A 19754-nucleotide genomic window follows, 5' to 3' on the forward strand; every position below is an offset into this window, starting at 1 on the left:
CTTTTTCAAAAAGAGAAATTAAGTTGAATTGATAGAATTGGGACTTCATAAAACCATACTGATTACTACCCAGTACCTTGCGTCTTTTTGGCTTTTAAGTAATCAATCAATTGATTTTCAGTCTCTTAAATGCTTGAAAGGTAACTTGAAATATGTATTTTTCAGAATGTTCTTTATTCTATGAGCATGCCATTATGCCATTCTCCAGTTTTGAACATGTCTTCCATCATACAGTCAGCAATTGTTCTGAAGTCTCTTCTCCGCTTAGGCAGGCCACAAAGAACAAAACGTCTGTATTTCATCAAATCTAAGATGCCCATGAAATGGAAAACCCATCGTTGTTTTATATACCCACTTAAAAAAAAAAAAAAAAGAACTCTTGCCATTTAAATGATACAATGCTTGCTTATTCCTTAGCTTACTTTTTGAGACAGTTCTTGGAAACACAGCCATATTGCTTCACTAACATCACAATTACTCCCTGCTGTTGTTTCCATGCCATTCTGCCTGCACAACTTTTGTTTCAGTATTAAATCATAATATCGTTTGTGAGACATTTTAGGAGGCAAAAAAGTTCAACACGTGGTACCAACAATGTACAGAACTCAACTAAAGTACAATGTGAATAGCTTTCACCAGGTCTGACTTACACAGAGACAATTGCATTCTGTCTCCCATTGAGCCTGAAGGCTCCATCAATTGGAGAAGCAATCCTATTTCCAAAATATCAAAATATGAAAAAATGTACATCTTAGACCAATACTTGTTAATAAACTGAAAAACTGTTTTTCACTATTCAATGTAACAACATTTTCTGCTGCCTTTTGTGTTTTAGGCCCTCGCTACGCACCGGGGAATAAAAATCTGACTAAGTCATAATCTTTGCCTTTGAGAGACCAACATAGAAACACGTATTTGTAATACAAAATGAGAAGAGCCATAATTGAATTATGACAGAGTGCTATGGGAACAGAGGAGGGACTAATTAATTCTGCTGAGGGGAACTAGCTGAATTACTATTTTGTGCCATAATTTTTTCATGACTCAATTATCAAGATTATAATGGCATTTCATTTATGTGTGCTCCAACTCTAGGAAATTTCTTGAATTTGGAACTTGAGTTCTCAGACATTGCTACTCTTTGATTTAGTATTGTAAATATGAAAATAAACAATTTTTTGATGTTAAGTACAAAAACTTTTGGAAAGAGAAAAATCAAATTCACATTTTTTGTGGGCAATTTAAAGCATAGGGTAGTAGGACAATGTTTTCTTTCAATTTTAAATAATAAAATTATTGAAATGAGCGAGACAACAACCTTAAATGACGTAATGATCACTAGGTAACTTATTTTAAAAGAAATTTTAACAACAATTTAAAACTCACTTTAATCTCTTCAACAGATGGTACTGAAACGACTGTATATCCGTATTTAAAAAAACTTTAATTCATCCCTTACAAAAATAAACTCAAAATGGATCACATTCCTAAATGTAAAAATCTAAAACTATAAAATTTCTAAAAAGAAACACAGGAGAAAATCTTTGTGAACCTAATTAGGCAAAGATTTCTTAGGTATGATAGCTAAATCCCAATCTACAAAGAAAAAATTATAAATAAGACTTCATCAAAATTAAGAGTTTCTTCTCTTCAAAAGACATTATTAAAAGGATAAAAAGGCAAATAACAGATTGTGAGAAAATATTTGCAAATCACATGTCTGATAAAAGACTTAACTACAGAATATATAAAGAACTCTTCCAAAAGATCTATAAAAATGCTCAACATCATTAGCCATTAAGGAAATGCAAATCAGAAAACACAAGGTATCACTTTGCATACACTAAAGATACTAAAATCAAAAACACTGACCAAATGCTGACAAAGACGTGGGGCAACTGGAACTCTCACATGCTCCCGGCGGGAGAGTAAAAAGGTACAGTCACTGCGAAAACTGTTTCAGAAGTTTCTTATACAGTAAAAGTACACTTAACCATACAATCTTGCAATCCCACTCCCAGTATTAATATTTACCCGGGTAAAATGAAAATCTATGATCACACGAAAACCTGTAGGCCAATGTTCATATGGGGATTTATTCAAAACTGTCCGATATTGGAAACAACCCAAATGTACCTCTAGTGGAGAATGGATAAACCAACTGTGGTACATCCATACAATGGAATACCTCTTGGCAATATACAGGAACAAACAACTCATTCACACAACAACATGGATGAATCATGCTAAGTGAAAGAAACCAGACTCACAGGAGTATATACTGAATGATTCCACTTATAAGACATTCTTGCAACAGGAACAGAGCACAGATCAGTGGTTGCCAGCAGGGCGGGTTTTACCACAAAGGAGCATGAGGCAGGGGTATCGGAACTGTTTTACTCATACACCTTATCATGGTGGGAACATGACTGTTTACATTTGTCACAATCTGCAAAACTTCACCCAAAAAAGATGAATTTTAATGTACGTAAATTAAATCTTAAGAACAAATACAAAATTCACACCAAATTAGAAAAATTACTTAGAATTAAGAGAAAAACAAACTTTACCTACCTCAAACCTAACATTAACAACAGTGCCCACTTTGGGTTTCCCATATTTTAAGGAAAAAATTTTAAGAGAATATAATTTACTAGGAAAGATAAATATCTAGATTCACGGAGCAAGTATAAATGAAATAAATGGATAAAACTATTCCTTTAAATATATCATAATCTGAGTGGCAGATGTCCCTATTATGAAAACTTTGCCTTTTGACTAAGAACTAGAGAGGCAGACAGGCTGAAGGAAATGGCTGCTTGGTTCCAATGAGAGCAGTGGACTGCATGAAACAAGAAATAGAATATATGGTGCTAAGTAAATACAGAACACGTAGGAACCTAACAACAGCAACAAAACAAAAAACTTTGTGTTAAAATTTGAAAATAAACTTACTTAAACCAACTACCACTGTTTCTCAAAAGTAAAGAAGTTGCTTAAATGGACACAGGCCTCTTTCTAACATAAAATGTGCTTAGTTCAGCATATTTTATGAAAAAAACCTTGAGTATTTAGCACAAAAACTGGTCATCACCAAGTTCAGAGGTCACTTTTAAGCTTCAGTAACTACTTTGCTGTCCTTTATAATTATTGTATAGGACTGACCTTCCATATTTTTATTATTATTGATGATGTTCTGAGGTAATTGTTTTAAAATATTTAAACATTTTTGTCAGTAAAAAAATAATTTTAAGAGATAGAATTCGAGTTCACTTTCTGCCCTGAAGTGCTGTGTTCATTTTGACACAAAACATTCTAAAGATAGGGATTAAAAAAAAAACACACACACAAAAAAAAAAAAAAAAAAAAATCAGATTTTATGACACAGAATTTTATTTTGTGGATGAGGTCTGAATAAGGAATTTAAAAAATCCAACCAGCATTTCTACTCTGACACTATGTAACCATGTTAGCTTAGTCCAGTCTTTGAACTCTCTGGGTTTGTTTCTTCAACTTAAATGAGGCATTGGATCACATTTCTAAAACAGATTTTTTTAAGAGTTCGTATATGATAAACTAAATACTCAAACATTAATCTGGCACAGTGCCCTAAGAACCCATGTGAGGTGGGAAAAAAATCACTATTGGCTTCATACTCAAGAATTTTTTTAAAGGAAGAAAACAAAAATGCCTAGGCCTCAGTCATATGGATATTCTGAAACAGAACTTGAACTCTCTCTTAATTATTATGACATCTTTTCAAATGAACAAACATCTGTAAAGCCCATGTTGATTAACCATGCTGATTAAAGAGTACACACGTTAAAATCAGCCACATCCACCGTACAGTGGCTTTGTTAATCAGCAAACTGGTTTCCCTCATTATCTCTGAAGCATCTAGCACCTTCCTTATCTCCTTTACCCAAGTTGTTGAAACTGACATTAAGACCAAGAACCACAGAACAAAAGGAAAATTCATTCCCCTTATTTTCCCCGTTGCTTATTTTCTACGATTTTAATGAGTCGGGGAATCTACCCACCAACCATCAATGCCGACCCTCCATTAGAACCTTGACATGTACCGTGTTTCCCAAAAAATAAGCCTTTACCGGAAAATAAGCCCTAGCATGATATCCCCTGAACATAAGCCCTAATGCGTCTTTTGGAGTAAAAACTTAATATAAGACCCTGTCTTATTTTCAGGAAAACACGGTATACTCCTGGCTAATCAGTTTTCCTGCCATTACTTTTCAGCCCCTGAGTTTTGAAAGCAAGAAAAGCTACACCTTGAAAGTCGAGGGAGCCAATCCTCACCTGGAGATGCGCTTTCTGAATCTGGGCCCGTTCCAGGACACAACCACGGTACACATCAGCGTGGGGGACGTGGATGAGCCTCCTGTGTTTGAACCTGGCTTTTACTTCGTGGAGGTGCCTGAAGACGTGGCCATCGGAACAACCATACAGATGATTTCTGCCAAGGACCCAGACGTGACCAACAACTCAATCAGGTTTTCCCATGGATTTCGCTTTTGCCTTATGTCCTGGAATCGTCCCTTCCCTTATATCTAATTTTCTAGCACTTTTTCCCTTTGCTTCTTCCATCTCTGGAGACCCTCCTACTTCTTCAATATTTTCTATTTACATAAAATGGCCTTTTCATGTTATTTAGAAGTGAAGTATCATTAGGTCTACAGCTCACTGTCAATTGGTTCAGCGACACTCACACCCCTTTGTTCTCAACTCGGGCTCTACTGACACTTTGGGGTGGATAATTCTTTATTGTAGGGGCTGTCCTGTGCTTTGTACACTGTTTATCAGCCATCTCTGGCCTCAAATCACTAAATTCCAGGGGCACCCCAAGTTGTAACAATCTAAAATGTCCCCATATATTGCCAATGTCCCTGAGAGAGGGGTGGGGTACAAAATTACCCCCCCCCATTGAACACCAGCAATTCAGATAAAGCATAGACAGATACACAGATGTGAAAACATTAAAAATTGTAGACTCTTAGTGGCGAATACAAAGGTGATCACTGCACATTCTTTCAATTTGATGAACTTTTTTACCTTGAAAAAGGGGGGAAAATAACATATACAATAGCTATTTCTATCATATACCATAGAAAGAACATAGAAACTACTCTTGTTGTCAATGGCTTCGATGCCATGGAGACCGGCCCGACAGGGCTTTGTACGGCCAGCCCACGTATCCGTCTCTCCAAAGTGTGTCTTGAACTTAAAGATTCCAACCAAGATGCTTCCCCCTCAAGACAGGGGACGAGAGCTGCTCTTACAGTCATGGCCATTTCCCATCAACCCTGGACCCAAACTGCAAACAGGTGGTGGACAGGCTGACACACCAACCTTCCAGAGCAATTGCCAAGCCACTGAAGCTTGTCACAAAAGGTCAGGATTCCAAGGCTGTTTGAGGCCATCTGTCACATTAATTGTTGAAAGCCACACAAATAAATCTGGGGCTTTAGTGCAGGCAACACATTGTAAATACACCCCAGTTTATGGAATGCCTTTTCTGTCAGCTACTTCCCACACCTGGTGCTATTTTGTATGTAATGAAAATGGGCTTTTGCAGTTTAACGAAGATGGTTCTCTCCTGAGAATAACTATACTGGGGGAAATCTGCTTCCTAAGCTTGAGAAAATCAGGTGTCATTTCTAAAGAGTCAATTAGAACACTCAGTGGCTATTTCCACATCTTCTTTCCAAATTCTGACTCTGGACTCCTACGTGGGAAGCACTGGAAACATGGTTTTGTTAGGAGTCACATTACTAAATGACAAGCAAAAGAGACTGAATGCAGTCAGAACGAACACACACACACACACACACACACACACACACACCCAGAGTGAATGTGCAATATTCAGGACTAAAGTTGTTATCTCAAGACATAGCTAGAAGGAAAGAGAAACACCAGGAGGCCTAGATCCAAGGAAGGAATCCTGTTTGGCTAACAGAGAATGGCGCTTCAGAGATGGGCCGCTGAAACCACCCGCTGGCCGGTACGGTCAGAGAGATGTGTATGGAATGCCTGCCTGTTCTGATGGATCCCAATGGGGGAATCCAAGAGTGAACAGGCCAGAGGCACAGAGCAGGGTCTGCCGGGCTTATTCGGGCCCAAGACTGTAGGTCCTGAGACTGAAACTGGCAAGAACAAAGCAACAGCCATAGGCCTGGAGGTAACAGACAAGGGTTCAGGCACAGTGACAGCAGAATTCCACATATCAGGACTGGGAAAATTCTCCCTCTGCATTTCAGTTGCAAAGGAGCAGAATTCATAGTGCTAGATATATGGTCCCTGACTCTGTATCGTTCCCCAGGAACAAAGAATGGTCCCTGGACCCAAGTAGAGGGAAAAAGCACATAAAAGTCAAATCTCTGGCTATCATAATAAACCCATTTGGGAAATTACTTTCCTATGTTATCTTTCCCCAAATTGCTCACTTTATCCTTATTTTTCCTACAGAAGCTATTTCCTTTATACGCTATATGCTACTTGGTTATCTAATTCATCTTCTGCATTTTTATTACAAATAAATGAGATTTATATTCCTAAAAAGAAAATACATATTAAGTCACCCCAAAACCAACATATCACCTAAAGTTAAAATGTTATAAACAGTCACTTAACTTTTTAAAAGATTATTAGGACTTTTATAATCTCCTTTCTAGGAAGTTTATGATGTGTTCAGGCATATACGTGTAAACTGGTCATCATTTACCAGTAAATCCCAAAACCAAGTCTCCAGACTCAGTTTTTATATATATATAAAAAGTGTTCATACATATATACATATATGTGTATATATATATGAAAAACAGTGTTTGAATCTCCTAAATTTTTAATAAATGCTCAAGGAATTTCTGGCAAGCACGAAACTGAACCATTTGGCAGCTGAAATACGCTTCTGCTGTGTGAAAACAGCCTGCCCTCCTGTGCCGTCCTAGTGTGTGTGTATGTGTGTGTGTGTGTGTGTGTGTGCAGATTTAGCGTGTCTGCCCATAAGGCCCTACCTCTAAATTGCTCCCAAATTCAGAGAATGTCCTGAGCCAGGCAAATAAGCAGGGAGCCCAAAGAACAGCTACTGTTTGCTGAAGGGAGTTTTGTATGTTTATGTTATGCCTCCTCTGTCCATAGTAGGTGAGAATATTATGGTTAGAGAAAGGAAAACCACCTACATAATTCACTAGTGTGTCCCAATTCCCTCATTTTCCATCTGTAGCTACACCTTTAATTTGTTCTCCTGCCTCCTGAAAATTGGCCCAGTGTCCCATTCCGAGTTATGAATGCGATTAGTGGGAAATCGGAAAGGGACTGCACTTGATGAGGGAGGCTTCCCTGAGGCAGGCTCTCAGTGCTTCCTCTCGGCCTGTCACCAGGCAGTGCTGTCATGGGCCCTTTCAGTTAGTTATTTCTATCACTCCATCACCCATACCATCTGTGACATTTGCTATGGCACTGTAAGTTTGAGTGCACAAAGCTGGTTCATCACAGGCTGCCTCTCCCTCGGCGTTATGCCTCCCGCATGGAGAGCTGCCATCAGGGCGAGGGCTCTGCAGGCCAAATGGCTGGCGTTACTCACGTGTGGAGAGCTGAAAGAAAAGACTGTCATGAGCCAACCAGTATCTTTTCCCCAAGACAAATCAAGTCTTAAAATTGCCAGTAAACTTTAAAACTAAATTACTAATTAAACCTAGAAAAAAAATGACCCAGTTAATTTTCAATGAACTTTGCAGGCATATGCTTGTTCTTTATTAAAATGTCAACTGTTTGCTATCATGGCTTAATCTATCTTCATGAAGAGATAAGGTTTTGTTTCCTTAAACAATCTCATGCATTCCATGTGCAGTAAGGCAGCATGGCCTGGTGGTTAGGAGCAGGAGCCTGAAACCCAACTGCCTACACTTGATTCCAGCTGTGAGATCTCAGGCAAGAGACTTACCTCCCCATCACTGTTTTCTCACCTGTAAAATGGGGTGATAATAGTACCTTCCTCAGAGGATTATTGTGAGGATTAAGTGAGTCAGTATAAGTAAGGTGAAGAGCAGTGCCTAACTACAGTGAGTGTTCATTAAATAGGGTCACAGCACAGAGACATTAATTTGCTTCCTTAAATTTCCCAACTCTTGGAGAGTTATAACTGAAATGATTCCAACTTCTCTAACCCTTAGTGGCCACCTTTCCTTTTAATTCCTAACTCTCTGAACAGACATCCTGAATCATGGCAGGAAAAATACATATCCGAAAAAAAACATTTTACCAAGTAATACATATGTATATACTATATACATATATATATATTTACATATATTTGAAACAAAAGTTTTACCATCAATATTTATTTACCCTTACTGCAGGGAATAGTCTGGCATGCATACATTCTATTCTATTCATTTTCTGTCAATACTAGTCATAACCCACCATATTGATTTCACTAACCTGAAGTTTGAAAACCAATGCACTAAAGAAACTGCTTACTCTCATCAAAATGGCAGTTTCCCAGTTCCAACAACTTTAATATATAGACTGTAATTGCTGGCAACTTTAAATAGAATTTTGAACCCAATACATCAGTGTGTGTGTGTGTATTTTTTCAAATCTTACCTCTGCAAATTACTAGCTTCTCTAAATCTTAGTTTCCTCTTCTGGTAACTGAGATAAGACCTACCTCCTAGAGACACTGTAAGAATTTAAAAAGCTATAAAGTGCCTAATATTCAATAAATGGCAGCAATTATATTTACCGGCCATTCCCAAGGACTCCATCAGGTTCTCAAGGACAGCTCTCAATCACGGCTATGTGTCAAAATCCCTTATGAGGGGTTTTAAACATACAGATGCCTGAGCCTCCCTCCACACTTACTGAATCTCCCAAGATAGGGACCAGGTGAGATAATACAGGTGAGATAAAAAAAGGGTCGATGGCCAAATCAGATTCAACAGAATCTTAGATCTCACCCAGTACCAAGGTAAACGACGACACAAAGGATGCAAACAACAGCAAAATATAAGTCAAGCTCTCCTTGGAGAGGTCTGAACCCCGCATACACAGGTACTTGTGAATATCCTTCTAAGCCTATGGGAGGATGCATGTTGGTCCACATGCACCATGAAAGTAAGCAATGGATGTTGCTGTTCATTGCACTGCCTGAACAGAAGAAGCTGTTTCAGTTATGACACAGCTTTTCATAGTCAATTACACAGCTCACATGACATTTTCCAGCAAGCTGTGTCCCGTTAATTCATAAATTCCAGTCTTATTTACAACAAGCCACTTAGACAGATCTGGTCCATCCTGCTGAAAACATTCCACAGACAGGGATTCTCCAGCTAGTAAATACATTATTGTGTTTGCCAAAAGGTGGGTCATTAGCACATTTACAAAGGACCTGATGCACATCTTTTCTTCTCAATAGTTGATCCTGGTTACGGGACTAGAATCACCGAACTATACATTTTCCAATACCAATTTAGCATTTCAGAACTTATGTGAATAAATTTCATTTTGAATAAAGATGTGGAGGGGTTGATACTGAGAGTGTCCCAAAAGCTTTGGACAGTTTTAAGCTTTAAATAGCTGAAACTGATCTTTAAATAGCTTAAAACTGCCCTAAGGCTTTTAGCACCCTGTTTTATTTTATTAATCAGGAAATTAAAGCAATAATAGTTTGTTGTTGGTTTTTAGAGGTTTTTTTTTCTTCTCCTTTTGGGGGGGGTGGTGTTAGACATGATAAAACAGCAAACTCAGTCTTCCCGGTGTCCATAACTCAAAACTAGTAGAGATGTTTCTCCTGATATACCCTCAGTTCTCCCATGTAATGTGCTGTAGCATGTTTCTCCAAATGAAACAATGCATTTCATCTGTTTTCTGCAGATATTCCATTGACAGAAGCAGTGACCCTGGAAGATTCTTCTATGTTGACATTACAACAGGTGCCCTAATGACTGCAAGACCCCTTGACCGGGAAGAGTTTTCGTGGCATAACATCACTGTCCTTGCTATGGAAATGAGTAAGTAATGCAACTGGTCTGTATAGTGACAAAATACAAGCACTGTAGAAAATAGAAGTTTCTAGAGCTTGTTAAAACTAGAATTGTATTTTTTACAGGAAGAAACAGAAATCATAGTTCATACAAGTGAGTGAATACATTTAGTTCAAATACTTGTTGAGCATTTCCTATACAGCTAGTCCTGTGCTAGATAAAAAACAAACCAACATGCAAAAGCAGTAAAAAAAAAAAAAAAAAAAAAAAAAAAAGCATCCTTAAACCAAGGAGCTAGTCTTCTATATGAGGAAAATGGACAGTTCCTAAGAAATCTAAGAGGGTTTCAATCTTTAACAAGCTTGGGAATGCACGAATAGTATAAAATATTATTACTGGATGAAAGGAAGCATTTATAACATACGACCCTTTTTACACACATACATACACACAAGAGTTTGAGACATCTTAAAGTAAAATACAGATTTATTAACAAAAACTCAAAAATGGAATGGAAAAGTAATAAAATTAAGATTAGCATGTTTATTATGAACTTAACAAAAATCAGATTATTTACTACTGCATTCAATGTTTCATAATACCTACTGATAGTAAAGATTCAGTGACGTGGCAGACCCTAATATATTAGCAGATGTATGTACAGCTACTCAGGAGGGCTATTTGGCAATTAATCTTTTACATTAAGATTCTCTAAAACATTCATACTTTTTCTCAAGAATTCCACTTTTAATAATTATCTTAAAGAAATAGTCATAGATATTTATATATCTATTTTATTTATGAATATTTATATACCAAATATTTATATACCAAAATGTCTACTGCAGTGTTATTTTAATAGTGGGAAAACGGGAATTACCTAAATGTCTAATAATAGGAGTTTGACTAAATAAATTATAGTACAACCATACAGTAAAATGAGGCTATCATATATAGATATTAATACCCATGCTTTCAAAGCATATTTAATTGACACAAGATATTCCTGCCATAAACTATTAAGTTTAGAATCCCATTTTTTTAATTTTGCGTACTGCAGTGTGTGTGTATCTCCACATTTTTGGACACATATGTAACACTGCATGTGTCACATAACGGATATGTCTACTTGGACTGTGGATCATACTTATCCTCATGTTTTCTGGAATTTTCATTATTCCTTCTATAAACAAGTACCACTGTTACAATTCTTAAAAATTTTTGGTAACCAAGCAATAGAAATATTTAAGGGGAAAACACAGTAGAGCATAAATACTTTTGAGAAAGAAAAAAATGAATCAGAAGAACAAGGCATTTTGAGATTTAATAAAATTATTCACTAAGGGGGAAAAAAAAGGATCCTAGTTTAAACAGTAAAGTTATAAAAAAAAATTATTCACTAAGAATAACTTCTGTCTTATAATTTCTACTTTGTCTTCTTGGGGTGGTGACCAAAACAGAAAAAGACAGGAGGGGAACCAATGGGGCTGTGAAATTGTCTTTGTGTGGCAATGCCAAGCAAATGACGGACTGAAAAGACATTTCCTGATGGGTGACTATGAGTAACTTGTCCTGCCCTAGCCAAAGATATGGATTCGGTGTGTGTTTGATCCTGTAATATCCCCTTAGTCCCTAAGCAGAAATAAATGTGCAGTATTATCTGCATTCTTGTGAATAACTTGAAACCTTCTGAAATATAATTCAAAGAACTGATTATTTCACAGTAAAAAAGCCAAGCAATGACACACAGTCTGCCTCCGGTTACAAATAGGCTATTTCCATGCCCAGAATACAGAACTGACCTCCTTTAATTCTAGAACCTTAAGTATGAGCCAATGAGAGGTTAGAAACCGCTTTTTAAAGATTCAGTTAGTGATACGTGCACCCCCTGGAGTCTGGCCCTTCCCCTCATCCTCCTGCTACCACACACACTCTCAGACATCCACGTCCTTCTGTCCAGGCTTCCGTGTTCTGCCACACTGTTACTAGGCAACGTATGCATCCTACACTCGTGTTGTCATTTCCAAGTACTTTATCTACTCCTTTAAAAACCTGACTGACGAGGTAAACACCGGACCAGCAAAGACCGGCTTTCTTGCACTACTGAACCCTCACCTTTGGTTTTCTTTGTGCTCTTTAGACAATCCTTCCCAGGTTGGAAGTGTTTCTGTCACAATCAAAGTCTTAGATGTGAATGACAATGCTCCAGAGTTCCCCAGATTCTATGAAGCTTTTGTCTGTGAGAATGCCAAATCAGGACAGGTAAGGCGGCCTACGAGGCACACACCTTGGTTAACCCCAAACATGTGGAAAATGACTATTACCAATAATCAAATCTGCCACTACATTTTGCTATTACATTTGCTATTACATTTTGTGATCTAAAGAATGTTTTGCTGATGGTCTGATTCACGGGCCAGCCTTTAGTCAGGTATGTACTCACCTTGTGACTGAACTGCATAGAACCAATCATCGTAACATGTGCTCTGGGCCCTGGAAGAGACCATGGCGATCAGAAGAAAGAAGTATCTTCACTTTTCCTCATTTCAGCACTACTCCATGAAAATATTTACAGTAGGGACAGTATATTTTTCATATCTTCCCACTTCCCTTTCTTAACTTCTGGCAACAGGTACCTTGTTGAAGGACTTCCTGCCTGCTTCTCAGGACACTTCGTTACCTAGAATTACCTGTCCCCTCTCCTCCCTCAATCAAAACACCCATTTTCTTAGTGCTGCTAATGTCAGGGAAGTTTGGAGAGGAAAGGAATCTGAAAGAACAAATTTCTACTTATTTGAAATAACTTTAGTTCCATAATCTTCAGGAATATATTTGCATATTTTGTAAAGTCTGTTTTTAAACCTAAATGAATATTTAGTTGATGAAACTCTAAGTGCTGTAACTGAGAACCATCCAGAACCCCACTTGGAGTGGCCATATATTAATGCACATTTCGGGCAGTCACCCACCCTGCACCCACCCTCCCATACCTGGTTATAGGTTACTCCCCCCTTTGGCTCCTGCTTTTGTAAGACGCTTTCCTCCTCTACCTATAACCCAAAAGATTCCCTAACAGCCCTAAGTTATTCCCCAGAGTACATTCTGTGGTCCTATGGATGCTGGTTGCGGGGGAGGAAGGCAGTGCAAATGGGTCAGAATCGTTTTTAATGTGAAAGGTACGAGTTTGTGACATGCATATCTACATGGCAAAGACTCGTGCTTCGGCAATTCAGGCCTCCCACCTGCGATGCAGCTTTTGCTTTCACTTCTCACTCACCTGCAACATCACCTCCAGCATCCTGCTGCTCAGAGAGACTGAGTCTGTACAATCTCAACTTGTATTACCTTCCTGAACTCACCCAAGATTGACTCAACACATCTGTACCGTTACAGTAGGTCAGGTCAAAAAGTGATTCCCAACCCCCAGGAGGAAAAAAAATGTGTCCTGTAGTGATTTTGATCTAAATTATCTCATCCACTGATTCTTGACACTCGGTACCAAGAATTGTACACCCCTAAAAAATCTTTTCAACAAGTCTAGGATAATTCTACTTCCACATCTATTGAATTTCTAGTCCAGTAATACCTGGAATATTGCACAGCTAATAAAAGTTACAATGAAGACTTTATTGCATAAGAAATGATCCGTGTTATTGTTAAGTAAAGAAAGGAGCTATAAAACTACATGTACATGCTTGCAGTTATGTAAAATATGTCTGTGTGTGACACAGACTAGCAGATAGGTTGCAAATATAGCAATAGTTACTATACCAAGGTATCTGAGTTTTGAGTGAAGGCATTGGGCCTTTATTTTAATAATTTTTATTTTATATTATGACAATTTATATTATATGTAATACATAAAATTTTGTTTTGTATTATGTAAGACTGTGTTATAATATGACAAATATATACTTTCTATGACAATATGAAAGAGGCTAATTTTTATCTATAATATAAACCAAACTCTCTCTCTCCCCCAAAATTAAACATTTCCTTTCTTAAAGGGCTTCAGAATAGAACTTGCATTCTGATAGCTCAATGGTACTTTAACCACTGTTCCTGTTTCTGGAGCACACAAATACATCTCCCATTTCTGTCTCTCTAAATACATCTTTTAATGGTCCATTATACAGTCCTTTGAAGCACAGTTTATCTGCGACTTAAAATTTAAGTCATGAGCCACAAGTCTGTCATATGTGTCATCATTAGCCCAAGACACTAAAAATCCTACCCTTTGATTTTGGCTCTGGGACATGTTTTAAAGATTTTCAGAAGCACGCAGCTCAGTAGGAACGTCTGGTTTATAAACAATCAGGCTTCCACGGGTTAGACTTGTTGGACACTCGTGAACAGCCATGAAGGAAGCCCATAAAAAAATCAGACGACATACTTGGTGAAGGCTGAGGGCAGAATGAAAACTGCTAAACAGAAAACGGCTGTGGCAAGTGAGGCCGAGGATGAAATCTGACCTGACAGGCGAGCGGGCCGCGATGCTCCCGCCTCATTCAGCCAGACAGGGTCTTTGCTCACTCGTCTGTAAAGCCCTGCACCCCTCAGTCCTACTCCTCAGGCCGACCTCAGGCCCCACCTCACCAACACATATACGATTTCAGAGGTCGGATGCTCAGAAATGATCTTCCAACTGTGTTTGCCAAGTTGAACGTAATCACCTGTTTACTTGTATAACGTGCTTCAAGAAAGACATCCTTATACCTTTGGCACCACAGGCAAAATGGAAGGTTCAGGATTTGTCTTGGCAGGGATGGGGCAGTAGGGTGACCCTCAGGTATGAGCAGCACTGACGCCAGGCTAGACTATGGGGAAGGTCACCCTCCGTGGCTTCCTGACCCCTCTCCTTGATTACAGCAGCATTCCCCCAACTTTTTGACTCAACAGAGGCCAGGTGGGTTCTCCAGGGGGCATGTTCTGAGATGGAGCTGTAGTCTAAGGTGCTCATTGGGGTGCCCTTGGGGCCAATGCCTGTGGAACGGAAGGACGTTTGCAGTGCTGGGCAAAAGGAGAAGTCCCACTGCAGTGCAGACCCAAGGACAGCCTTGGGGGACTTCTCACTGCGCTAGAACTAGACTTCTCCAGAGCTGAGATGGGATGGCCACGCCTGGGTACCATTATTGCATCAGTCACTGGATGTGGGTTTCCCTGGAAGGCTGTGGTGACTGTAGGTGGGTGGCTCTCGGCCACTGAGGCAACTCCTGAAGAGACCGACAGGTGAAGGCTGGGGCATCCAGTCCTTCACTGAAGGGGGAGCTGAGCAGCAGAGAGTCGACCAGAAGGCCCCCTGCTGGAGCTTCCCACTTGGTCATTTCATCTCCAGGATACTGCGAGGGTCGTATTACCTCCCTCGACTTACAGATGAAGAAATAAGGACTAAGCAAGCCCACCTGGACGCCCCAGCTGACCTCTGATGTCCCAGTTTCTACCCTGGCAGACACACAGTTGCTTTTAAACAGCGGGAATGCTGTGTCTACAGGGCCAGGCCCACACAGGGTGGGAGGAGGCTGAGCTATTGGTTGATGGAGAAGCAAACACACAGGAAGCAGACCCCACTCAATGCTTTTCCTATATTACCCCCGGCCCTCCCCAGTCAGCCTGCAGATGGTTCATCTGTGTATTTCACACTGCTTTTTTGGTAGCGTTTTCATCATGGGCTTCGTAACCATGAGGCAACTTACTACTTTGAAAAGCACTGTGGAAAGGGCAGTTTTGGCCAAAGAGCTACAGAGGACGCCAGGCCACTTCTCCCTCTCCTCGGCCCCAAGCTTTGCTTCTGACTCTAATCTGCTCTATACATCCCATCCTGGGGGTCTTCTTGTCTAGCTCTCCCTTCCTGCCAACAAATAGTGACCCGTTTCCTCACGTCTATTTTCCATTAACCTGACACAGCCAATGTTTATGTGTCTGTTTATTTCCCTTCTAGGTACTGGTCATTCTTACGTAGGACCTCTCAAAGGTAACAATTTGACCGTGAACTAGTAACCCCAAAGTGGGGTTACTGAGATGCAGTGGAAGGATGACAAATGGGGAGACAAGCAGGACCCTGTAGCATCCCCCAGTTCATTTACTCCAAGTTTTCTATTTAGACTGTCGGAAAATGGCCGGCCTGGTGTGAGAATGTTATGTCGAGGTCTAACATCTGAGGTGTTTAGGTACCAAGAAACCAAAGCTAAACCCTGACTTGTGTGATGGCGTGAAGCTTAAGTTTCAGGATATCCTTCTCCTCAGATAAAATAACCTGCTATTGGATGTCGGGCTTTGGGCCCTGAAGCTGCTTCTGTTGGCTCAACTCACCTGATTTGCTGTCCCTCCCTCAGCTGATCCAGACCGTGAGCGCAGTGGACGAGGACGACCCACACCACGGTCAGCACGTCTACTACAGCTTGGCTCCTGAGGCAGCCAACAACCCCAACTTCACCGTAAGGGACAACCAAGGTAATCAGGGGGATAGCTGGCTACCGATGCTTTTCCACGGCTTGGGCTGGCTACTCGGGGTTACAGCACGCCACCCTGTCAAAGGCCGCCTGCTCTTTAACAGCAGGTAAGACATTAGTGCTGAGTCTGGTTTCAGAACATCAAAGACTACGAATGTCCTCTGCTGATTCTGAAACTTTCACTCAGTCCGTTCACAACGTCTGAGTGCTGACTCTGCCCCGGACACTGTGAGGCACACAGGACAAAAGGCTCCTTCATCCCCACGGACAGCAGCCATGTTAGCATGTTCTGCGACGATGGGAAGAATCTGAGAAGGATCACAGAAACTGAACCAGATATAGACCTGAGGGAACATATCTAAGCAAGGATCAAAGCGGGAAACAGCGAAAAGGCTCCCAGAATGAAACAGAGGCACAGGCAAAGGGCAAATACGGGATCGCAAAGAGTAGTTTGGGCACTGAAACGTTATTACTTTAGAATGGTTTAGAAAGACACAGCCGGGGCTTCCCTATTCCAGAAAGTGGTCCCCACTACAGTTCTGCAGAAATGGAATTCTAGACACTCTTCTCCAATAAGCACCAGATCAGCTAAGGATTTTATAGATCTAGTACACTCTCCATTGCGCACAGATGGGAAAAACAGAAACTTCTGAGCTCTAGCCAGATAATTCTCAAAGAAAGATCAGAACAAGTGAAAAAATAATTTAAATCCGTCAAGTGAACCTGTCTCTAACTCTGCTGCCAACTAGCTGTCTGACCTTGATGAGGGAGGTCATCACGTCTCTGGGCTGGAGGAGGCTCATTTTTTTTCTAGTTCTAAAACAGTAATTGGCATTTACAACAATCTAAACATAGGATAACAAAAAGTCATGATTAGGCATGCCCGGTCTTAGTCTCAAACATCCACTATTTGAGACTTAAACTATTAATTCCACCCCACGTGACAATCTCCGATTAAAAGTTGAGAATATCAAACCTGTGTTCTCCTAAAAGGAAAGCATTCTTCCAAGTCAACCCTTTAACTTTCTGCATGTTATCATAAAATCACTATGATAATTCCAGAAAGGAGGGTAGTACAAATTATAATAGAACTACTACAATTAAATATTCAGATTTTTTCATTGGGTCAAATTTTGAACTGTTCATTTATCTGCCTTACAGGGAAACTTCCTGCAAAAAGTGGTTTCAGCCCCCTCAGGATTGGTTTTACAATGGAAAACCTGGGGAAAGAAATAACACATTATGCTGTTTTCAAATTTTCTGCTGTGTCACTCTATTCCTTCACACTGGTATTTGGCAGAATCAATACAGCAAGAATATGCAGCAAAATGCTGTCATTTCTTAAAGATGATTTTGGGTACCAATTCCTGGAGCCAATACCTTAAAAAGATGGGCCACTGGAACATGATGACTATAAAAAGGAATGATTCATCTCTCAAAAGGTTTTCCAAAATGGGAATCAGCACATCTTCAATAAAAAAAAAATAAACTCTTAATTTTTTCACAATTTATCCCATTGAGTATCCTTTACTTGAGGCTCATTAAAAAAATGACTACTATCTGATACGGCAGATCTACTGTCAAGCCCCCAATTGCCATGACCACAACATGACATCCTTTTATGAACACAACAGAGCACGATTTCAAATTAAGCGTTCCTTACCTTTTTTTTTTAATCCCCAAAGCATTATGAAAATTATTGTATGTGTATATGGCACTTCACAGTTTCAAACGCTTGCTCTATTTGATGTTTATTATAGTACTATAAGGCTTTAAGGAAGTTATTAACCCCTCTGATTCTCATTATCTCATTTGGTAGATAAGGGGGAAAAAGCAAATGGCCCAAAATCAGAGAGTGAATAAACATTAACATTGGGACTAAAGTTGGGTGTTGGGTCATGTTTTAGACACACACACACACACACACACACACACACAAACACTTTTGTGTCACATTAGAAACAAATACTTTTCCTAAATGGGTTGCTAAAGCCCGAGTTATGATATTCAACAAAAATTCTACAAGGGGTTACTATATGCCAGACCCCTTCCAAGACTGACTCAGAAATGTGATACTCTGATATTTTTCTTTAATCTTAAGTAATTCTGAGATCAAGAAACATATGATGTGTAGTAGGCATCATGTAACACGCTTATAGAATTCAGCTCCGGTCAAGCTTTCTAAAAGTCTTATGATCTAGCCTCAATTAAACTGAAAAATAAAAAAGATTTCTGTTTCGAAAAAACTTGGTTTCTGAAAAGACCAAATGAACACTGTGAAGTAGAGTTAACAGTACTTAGCTTTTAAATCTGGAAAACAGAAAAGTGTGTAGGTTGTATGGTATGGTAGACGGAAATATGAATATAATCCTCAAGTTGCCAACCAATTGCTATCTTTCTCCACTGAGAAGGAAATAAGAGGAAAGGCCTGTACCAAAGCAGGAAGACATTGAAATTAACTGAATAATTTTCCACAGTTAATGTTACTAAACTAAATCAGCAGCTACAGAGCACAATGGAAGGAGTGTAAATTTGCAGTCAGAGAGACCAGAGTTCAAATCCCAGCTCTGCTACTAAATTAGTGACTTGGAACAAATTATATCATCTCTCTCGGCCTTAACTCTTACTGTAAAAGGGTGAGGTCATCACTCTCTCTCCAAATTGTTGTGAAGGTTAAATGAGATACCGCATGTAAAGTCGAATTACCTGGCACATAAGTATTCAATGAACAACTGCTACCACGAAAAAGCAGGGAGAGAAGGTAGAAACCCCAATTAAGAGGTAATATACTAGTCAGAACAGGCCAGGTTATGCTGCAGGAACAAATGACACCAAAATCTCAGTGGCTTAACGTAACCAAAATTAATTTTCTTCGCACATAAAGCCAACCTGGGTCCATGTCCATGTGTAGCTTAATATCCCAGGCTGCCTGGATCTCCATCTCAAACATTCTTTCATAACACCACACCAAGGCAAGAGCACGCAGAAGCACATACCAGCTATTACGTGTTTTTGCCTGGAAGTGACATGGATGACTTTTGCTCATTTTTCATCATCTAAAGCAAATCATATAGACACGCCCAAATTCAAACGAGTAAAAAAATATAATCCTTTCTTATGTCCAAGCAGAGAAGGAGAATCAGAAATACTGATGTTGATATTAATAATGTTTACTCTGGCTAGGCTCTCAGAGTTTTTTGTTAAGTTCTAGACTCTTCCCTGTGACACACATCCATGTTGATATTAGCTTTGCCAGTCACTGCTTGTATGTCCTACCACAGGTCTCAAAGTTTTCCTCTGCTGA

General features: G+C 39.5%; 1 protein-coding gene across 6 annotated transcripts in view; it reads left to right on the forward strand.

Annotated features, from left to right (window-relative positions):
* Nucleotides 1-19754, forward strand: part of CDH20 (cadherin 20) — a 183810-nt gene that overhangs the window by 157372 nt on the left and 6684 nt on the right. For 5 of the 6 annotated variants that reach the window (XM_033087785.1, XM_033087790.1, XM_033087786.1 and 2 more), the window contains 4 exons: nt 4255-4508; nt 9892-10028; nt 12142-12263; nt 16334-16451. In XM_033087785.1, the coding sequence (XP_032943676.1) occupies nt 4255-4508; nt 9892-10028; nt 12142-12263; nt 16334-16451 (631 nt within the window). Of the gene's footprint in view, nt 1-4254; nt 4509-9891; nt 10029-12141; nt 12264-16333; nt 16452-17611; nt 17899-19754 lie in introns of those variants that run through there. The other variant, XM_033087791.1, reaches the window with a different exon arrangement.

The sequence above is a fragment of the Rhinolophus ferrumequinum genome, chromosome 19 (genome assembly GCF_004115265.2).
Source record: "Rhinolophus ferrumequinum isolate MPI-CBG mRhiFer1 chromosome 19, mRhiFer1_v1.p, whole genome shotgun sequence".
NCBI lineage: Eukaryota > Metazoa > Chordata > Mammalia > Chiroptera > Rhinolophidae > Rhinolophus > Rhinolophus ferrumequinum.